This window comes from Hibiscus syriacus, unplaced genomic scaffold, assembly GCF_006381635.1.
Source record: "Hibiscus syriacus cultivar Baekdansim isolate YM2019G1 unplaced genomic scaffold, ASM638163v2 tig00110328_pilon, whole genome shotgun sequence".
Classification (NCBI taxonomy): Eukaryota; Viridiplantae; Streptophyta; class Magnoliopsida; order Malvales; family Malvaceae; genus Hibiscus; species Hibiscus syriacus.
The window spans coordinates 116962-125538 of NW_024062685.1; the positions used below are offsets into that span (position 1 = coordinate 116962).

The following is an 8577-nucleotide window of genomic DNA, read 5'->3' on the forward strand; positions in this document are numbered from 1 at the left end:
ACTTGGAACCACCTACTGAACTTCGTGTTTATTCTAGACGGATGACTCGCCCAAGTAATGTTCCACCGGCCCCCAAGGTATGCCAACCATCGGACTCGACTATGGTCCAAGGTACAACTTCTCTTTCTCCTATTTCTTCTCCAGATTTAGAGCCTTCTAGAGAATTCTTTGAACCCATAGCCTTGCGCAAAGGTGTTAGATCATGTACCACAAAACATCCAATATCCAATTTCTTATCTTATAATAAACTCTCTCCAGATTTCAAAGCTTATTCCACCAGGATTATGGATGATGCACTACCTAAGTCGATACATGAAGCTCTAGAAGTTCCGAGATGGAGAGAGGCAGTTTTTGAGGAGTTAAAGGCCCTGAAAAAGAATGACACGTGGGATCTAACTCCTTTACCTGAAGGGAAACGATCAGTAGGCAGCAAGTGGGTGTTCACCATCAAATACCATGCAGATGGCTCGGTCGAGAGATACAAGGCAAGACTCGTAGCACGAGGCTTCACTCAGACATACGGCCTTGACTACGAGGAGACCTTCGCACCTGTGGCCAAACTAAACACCGTACGTGTCCTACTCTCACTAGCCGCCAATCTGGATTGGACTCTCAGACAGTTTGATGTGACGAATGCGTTCCTAAACGGTGAGCTAGAGGAAGAGGTGTTTATGGAAGTTCCTCCAGGCTTTGATGAATTGAAGAAGGATGGCAGGGTCTGCAAGCTAAAGAAATCCATTTATGGATTGAAACAATCTCCGAGAGCCTGGTTCGAGAGATTCACGAGAGCTGTGAAACAACATGGTTACACTCAGGCCCAGTCTGATCATACTATGTTCTACAAACACAATAATGGTAAAATTGATATTTTAATTGTGTATGTAGATGACATTGTTATGACAGGAGATGACACAGTAGAGTTGGAGTCGTTGAAGAACTTCTTATCCAACCAGTTTGAAGTCAAGGATCTAGGACAACTCAAATATTTCCTTGCAATGGAGGTGGCTAGATCCTCAAAAGGTATAATTATCTCGCAAAGGAAATATGTCCTCGATATCTTGAAAGAGACCGGATTACTCGGATGTAAACCAGTAGCGAATCCTATTGATCCGAATCAAAAACTCGAAAAAGAAGATGGTGATGAGCCTGTGGACAAGAATCGATATCAGAAGCTGGTGGGGAAATTGATTTATTTGGCTCATACGAGACCAGATATTGCATTTGCTGTGAGCTTGGTTAGTCAGTTTATGCATTTATCCCTTATCAAGATGTTCCATAAAGCATAAAGATGTAGTAATGTATTACCTCAATTTTTGTGTCATACTGATCGACCATATAAATTCCATTCGAACGTCCTCGATCCTTAATTCAAATTCCAATAATTCCTCAAATATATAACAATAGAAATTTCATAAAAAACGGAACTTAATTTTTGAAAAACGGATCGAATCAGTGAAAACCAGCTTACCAGGTTCAAATTTGTCGAAACGGACTTCGGATTCAGGACGCCGAAAAACATAAAATATGACTTTTCAAAAATTTTGATTTTTCGGTCAAAGTCAAAGTCAACGGGTTTGACAGGCAATTTCGAGGCTTTCGAGTCCGAATTTCAAAACACAGATGGCGGAATCAGACTCAGGGCGTCGAAAAACGTCAGGATAGGTATACTTGGAAAAAGTAACGGTCAGTCAACGTCGGTCAACGCAGTCAAAGGTCAACGGTCAACAGTTTTACACAAATATCACCCTAACAGAAATTAATTACATATTAGGCACCATTCTAAAAATATTTATAAAATTAGCACTCAAATTTTTTTTTATTTACGGCCAGAACTTCCCCACGCGTAGGGGTGGCGCTTGGGGCGCGTGCGACGCCGTGGATTGTCAAAAAATTCTCGGAAAAATTCTTAAAAATTATTTTAAGGCATTTTGAGACACTTACCAAGCTAATATTAACATAGATATGTAACTAAATAACAATAGACAACACTACAAGTTAAGGTATCTGTATTGTTGTTTATAATTAAATAACATATTTATATTTAACATATACAGTGATAATAAATTTAGGTTACTTGGTTTTTGTCCACACACAAAAATTGTGAGAATAGATGGACATGGCCATTAAGGATGTAAGACATGAATGGACGGACATTGCGGTGTTGCAAGATAGAATTGAAGACTATGTCACTGATCTTATAAAAGAAAGTAAATGTGAGACAAACCAAAATGATCAAATCATGCATGTGGGATCCGATTCCTTCATTCTTCACTATCACACAAACAAGAGAAAAGCCAATCTATAACTTGCTCGAAATAACATCAGAAACAGATGCATTGTGATACTATATATATAATTCAGTCATTTTGAGCTGCCTCCAGGATTTTAAGTAGGTAGTAGCTGATTGCAGAGATGAAACTAATGAATATGCATCACTCCACTCCATGATCCCAAGCTGTTGATGTATCCGGCATCGGACAGCAGTTTGTTGTTGGGTTTCACATTTTCATTTGCATCATTACAAGGAAGCATCATCCTGTCCATGAATGTACAATCGTCAATGGACATCCCATATGGAGAGCAGAGCCCATGACCCATATCTCCCTCAACCTCGGTACCATTCCCCATAAAATCATAGTTCCTGGCAATGGCTTCCAACTTACTCTCCGTGAAATCAATGGGCATTGGATATTCCAGCAGAGAATTGTAGGTGTTTCCCCCCATGAAGTTGGCGTGCATTTCAGGGAAATTAGCGAGCTGAAGATGACAAGTGGTTGATCCAGCAATGTTGATGGATGGAGTGGACTTTTTGGACGAAGAAAATTTCTTCTTCTTTCTACAGCCACCACCAACAGGAATGTTCCTGAGCGTGCCTCCCTTGGTCCAGTACCTCCTACAAGTCTTGCAGAAGTACCTGGGCTGGGAAAGGCTGTAATTGTTGTAGTAGCAAAATTTGGTGTGCGTGGACTCACACCTGGGGCACTTGACAACTTCCTCATGCGGGGGTCTTAGCCTCCTTTCGACCAACGGCCTCGAGCATGTCAGTATATCCCCCGATAGTGATGAACAATCTATCTCAGACTCCGTCCCCTAAAACATTAATTTAATTAATTATACACAAACTAACTTGATAATGCTCATTGTTTCAACCAAGAAAACAAAGCATTAATTCTACTGGGTTAATAGCTGCATACCTGAAGCCAGTCAGATGAATCCATGCAAACTCGCAGGTCCATTGAATAAAAACAGCTGAATACCGAATATGCAAAGGAAAACAAACGAGTCTCGGTTATAAATAGAGCAGAAATGGAATGGTTTGTGAGGAGGGAGGGTGTGAATAAAAAGGAAGAAAAAGGCACCACAACCGTATAGTGTAGAGTATTTGGTTATGTACAGATGTAGTAGTAGGGAATAGGGATTATCAAATTTGAAGTAAGGGAATATTGATGATTGTATTATTATTTCAGAAGATTGTTGTATGTAAATTCCCAGAAATGAAATCCCTGGTGAGTCCGATGGTGTAGAAATGGGAGGGACAGGGGGGGCCACTTATCCTTGACTGGCAAATATCTGAAGGGTCCGTCAGAAATAACGGCAGTGGGCGTCACATTATGTTTTCATTAAAACAGAATAATATTACTAATTCTACTTGCGGGGCCTATTACTAATTCTACTACAAGCAAAGAATAAATTCTGCTGTCCCCACCTCCAACTGCAGATTTGCTCTGCTTCTCCTAATTACCCGAATAAACAGAGTTTAGTTTGTCTGAAACAAAGTTGGGCGCTATTAAATTTGAAGTTCAATTGAGACGGTAGGACATTGTCTTATATAATTAATCTGAAATAGTGCTGACAGTAGGACATTGTCTTATATAATTAATCTGAAATAATGCTGACAGTAGGACATTGTCTTATATAAAAAGAAGTGGCCCAAGATACGGAGCTTAAATCAAAATTCTTCACACCTGCAGGGTGCAGTTAGGCAGGGTGCAGTCAGGCAGGGAGCTTTGGATTCACATATTGAAATACAGGACTTGATATCTACAACATGACTCATGAGATTCTTTGTAACCAGCTTCACCATCACACTTAACCTCGAGGCACCAAAAGTACAAACTGACAGGTGAACAAGTGCCTCACGCTTCAGCCTTCAACTCACCTCGCCATGGTCCACACAGTAAAATTCATCATTAATTTTCCTTTAGCATCTAACCCCTTTTTTCTTTTGTTTCAGGACAAACAATCATCTTCCAATCATAACAAAAGGCGCAATAACCAATCATTTATTATTTCATTAAGTAGCTAATTTCATGGTGCTCGGTGTTGAAATTCGTCTTAAATTTTGTACAACATATTTGTCAATGAAATATAGACATGCGTTTTTTCTTTATATTTAATTAAATATAAGTATTATTTTTCAATCAAGTAGGCTAATGGTCATCATGTTGTGCATGATAGTGGACCTTTAAGAATTTTGTCTGTAAGTTGTCATTGCTGCCTGATGGTGACAAAAAACGAAGCCTCAATGTGAATTCACAGGTTTAAACATGGACGGAAGACAATGTTAGTTGCTTGTTTCGTGGGAAAACACTTTGAACAAAGAGTATGCAAGGGTCATTGTCTATTTCCCAGTTCGCCAAAACTAAACGAGGGGAGGAATGTAAAACACAAGCATTTTGTATTATTTCTTGCTCACCCCTTGCGAAATACAATACCAAAGTGTGAGTGTGCATGCTTGCATGGTGCAACACTTACTTTTCTTATGTTTTTCACCCTTTAGTCTTCCGACTAAAAGATCATATCTAATATAATCAGTTGAAATCAGCATACTTTGGCTCAAAATGATTCCCAGATTTTCATCAAAGTAACTATATGCCAAAAAGAGAGAGATGAAGGATCGAGCTTCAGCTTGACGGTACCGCCACACTCGATCTTGAATTTGCTTTTATTTTCTTTTTAAAGATCAAGCCTAAAGTTGAGGAAAAGCCATTTGTCGTAACCGGTTTTCGTTCGGGTACGAATTTTTTACTTGGCGGGAAAAGTGATGGGAATAAATGGTTTTTTTTTATAAATAATTTGGGAGTCGCAATCGGCCTTTTGGGTCAGGTAGGTCGAATACCTAAAAATCATCTTTAAAAGAGTTTTTAAGAAAACATCGATTAAAAGATAAATTGATCTGCGTTTTAACCAAAAATTCTTTCTTTTTAATAATAAAAAGGGATTCGTGGTCGGTTACGTTTAGGGAAGGATTAACACCCCTACAACGCCCAAAATTGGTACTTTTTAATTATAAATTGTCTCTTATTATTAGAAATTTAAAAATTCAAAATATATTTAATTTGTAATCCTATTATTTCAAAATTATAATTATGAAAAAAATATTAATTTATATATATTTATAAATAAAATATTTATTTATTTAGAAATATCAGAAAAGGACTTCTAGGTGCCTTAAGACAGCTCTTTTCTTCGATATTAAAAAATAAATAATTAATTAAAACAATTAATATATAATTTATAAAATAGGATATTTATTTATTTAAAAATATCAGAAAATAGACATCCAGTTATTTTAAGACTGCCCTTTCTTAATATTGAAAAATAAATAAATATTAAAACAGGATTAAAATAAATTAAAAATAATTAAATAAGATTTTAATAAATAAAATAAATAAAATAAATATTATTTATTATATAAATATATATATTTATGGCTAAATAATAATAATAATAATCATAGTAATAATAATTAAAAGTAAACATATTAACATATAACTAAACAATAAATAAAATTAAAACTATATATAAAACTTGTAAAAAATAAATAAAAATTGAAATTAGTGACTAAATTATAACCTAATAGAATTAAATACCTAATTCATAATTAATTATTTAAAATTACAGGGATTAAACATGTTATTTTACTCATATATTAATTTACGGACTAAAATAAAATTATATTAAATTCGAATGTCAAATTAAAAGAAATTAAATCATGTTATTCAGGGTTTAAAATATTAATTAATAAAGTTACGAGGACTAAATTGGTTATTTACTTAAAATATCTATTATTATGCAAAGGACTAAAATAAATAAAATTAAAGTTATTAAACCGGATTAAAAGGATTATAAATTGATTTAGTGACTAAAATGTAAGGATTACAAATTAGGATAGTTGCGGAAAGGGTTTGGCCATACACGAAATTACAGATATACCCCTCCCAAAACGGCGTCGTTTGGGAAGGGGTATTTATACCCGAAACGGCTGGCCCTTCGGGCCAGCTCTCTCATTTCTCTTCTCTCTATAGAGAAGAGAAATATCATTTCTCTCGCTTCTCTCTAAAACTGAGAGAAGCGGCACCAGCCGGCAGCCGTTCACCGGTGTTGACTTCGCCATCGGCCACCGCATCCGGTGGCCGAAAATTTTTTTTTTACACCAAAATACAGATCGGACCATCCTATTGATGGTTCCGATGACCGTTTCTCTTAAAACACTCCCGATCGGAGCAAATCTACGAAAATACCTTCGGGTTTTCGTAGGCCTTTGGTGATGTTTGGAGGCTTGAGTGAACTCCGGTGACGGCGGGGCTTTGTTGGTAAGTATCCCTCGTATTTTCCTTGCTATTATGGTTTCTGGGTTGCTCTCTGTATCTTCTTTTTTTTTTTTTTTTTTGTTTTTCTCTTGGGTTGCTGTTGTAATGATTTTTTTGTTGTTTGATGTCCCCTTGTTTGCAGGTGGTTGATGGTTTTATAGCCATCACCGGCGCTTGTCTCGGACCGAGTAAAAGGGTTGATTTCGGTGAGTCACCGAACTATATGGTGACTCACCCCTAGAGCAGCAACATAGGTGGCTATCTGGGTCTTCTGGAGCCTTCGACGAGGGGCGGCTGAAATGCTCTTGGAAACGGCGACGGCCGCGTGGCACATGAGTGTCGGCAGCTGGACGTTGGACCACCTGGCAGAGGCAGCGGCTGGCCTTCTGGAATCATCAGAGGCGGCTGGAGTGCTAGGGTTTAGAAACCCTAACTGAAACCTAAATTAGTTTAGGGTTTCTTTTTAGGTCTGGGTCGGTTCTGGTTGGGCCTTCGATTTGGGCTTGTAATTATTTTTTAATAATATATATATATATATATATATATATAATAATAATTATAATAATAATAATAATAATAATAATAATATAAATAATATTCAAATGAAAAAGAATGAGTATCTTCAGCTGCCCCTATTTATTTATTCTTGTGTTAACAAGAATAGAGCAAAGAAGAAAAGATAATAAGTTTTTTTTTTCATTTGATTTTACTTGATTATGATGGGAATGTTGAAATAATTCTTCTTTGGGATTAGCTCTTCTCATTATGAACTTTTCCACTGGGGATGACAACTCATCTCCTTTTGTGATGTAATCTAGCAAAGGTTGAATAATCTTTTCTCATTATGAACTTCTTCTTCCTTCTTCAGATGAGTTCTTCTCATTATGAATTTTTTCTAGAAAAGTTGATCCATCAAGTGATGAATTTAAGCAAAATGTTGAACAAGTTCTTCTCATTATGAACTTCTTCTTCTTCTTCAGATGAGTTCTTTTCATTATGAACTCTAACTGGCACTGCTGATCCACCGAGTGATGAATTTAAGCAAAAAGTTGAACAAGTTCTTCTCATTATGAACTTCTTCTTCTTCTTCAGATGAATTCTTCTCATTATGAACTCTAACTGGCACTGCTGATCCACCGAGGGATGAATTTAAAAAAGTTGAACAAGTTCTTCTCATTATGAACTTCTTCTTCTTCTTCAGATGAGTTCTTCTCATTATGAACTCTAACTGACACTGCTGATCCACCGAGGGATGAATTTAAGCAAAAAGTTGAACAAGCTCTTCTCATTATAACTTCTTCTTCTTCTTCAGATGAGTTCTTCTCATTATGAACTCTAACTGGCACTCTGATCCACCAAGGGATGAATTTAAGCAAAAAGTTGAACAAGTTCTTCTCATTATGAACTTCTTCTTCTTCTTCAGATGAGTTCTTCTCATTATGAACTCTAACTGAAAATGTTGATCCATTAAATGATGGATTTAAATCTTTGCTAAAATCTTTGAAATTCCTGTCAAAATTTAACATGGATAAAATGAATGAAAATGCACCTATTTTTGCAAATGCCTAAATATGATGCATGAATGTTAAGTTTATCTTTATTTGATTTCAAATTGGTGAACTTAGTATTTCTTCAGTTGTGTAGAAATTCAATAAATCTTTCTTCTTCAAATCGGAGAATCTATCATCTTTGAAAAATGTAGATGTAGATATAATGTCAAAAACCCCTTGAGAACAAAACTCAATGGCACAGGCTCTTGAAAAGTTTGTACTCATGTAACATGTTGATTATGATAACTACTCATCTAATTATGAAGTGATCTTTCAAGATGATTTCACAGATATTGATAGTTCTTCTGATACCAAGGAAATCCTGAATTCTGACTCTGATGAGGAGAGTAAACTGTTATACTTGACAAAAATGGGATACTCAAATGCTAAGTCTTCAATAGTCATAGAGATGTGATCCTGATTCATCAATTGCA

General features: G+C 36.2%; 1 protein-coding gene across 1 annotated transcript; it reads right to left on the reverse strand.

Moving 5' to 3' along the window:
• Positions 1 to 2300: 2300 nt before the first annotated feature.
• On the reverse strand, positions 2301 to 3296 carry LOC120118384 (dof zinc finger protein DOF5.6-like). The gene is made up of 2 exons (XM_039138420.1): positions 3195 to 3296; positions 2301 to 3090 (listed from the first exon to the last, which is right to left on the reverse strand). The coding sequence occupies exons 1-2, from the start codon at positions 3234 to 3236 to the stop codon at positions 2419 to 2421; spliced, it is 714 nt and encodes a 237-aa protein (XP_038994351.1). The 5' UTR covers positions 3237 to 3296; the 3' UTR covers positions 2301 to 2418.
• Between the last annotated feature and the right edge of the window lie 5281 nt (positions 3297 to 8577).

Bases quoted from the DNA above. Each gene is read 5' to 3' on its own strand.
- LOC120118384 (XM_039138420.1), bottom strand. From the start codon at position 3,236: ATGGACCTGCGAGTTTGCATGGATTCATCTGACTGGCTTCAG. The intron at 3,091-3,194 runs GTATGCAGCTAT...TTAATGTTTTAG, and splicing joins ATTCATCTGACTGGCTTCAG to GGGACGGAGTCTGAGATAGA.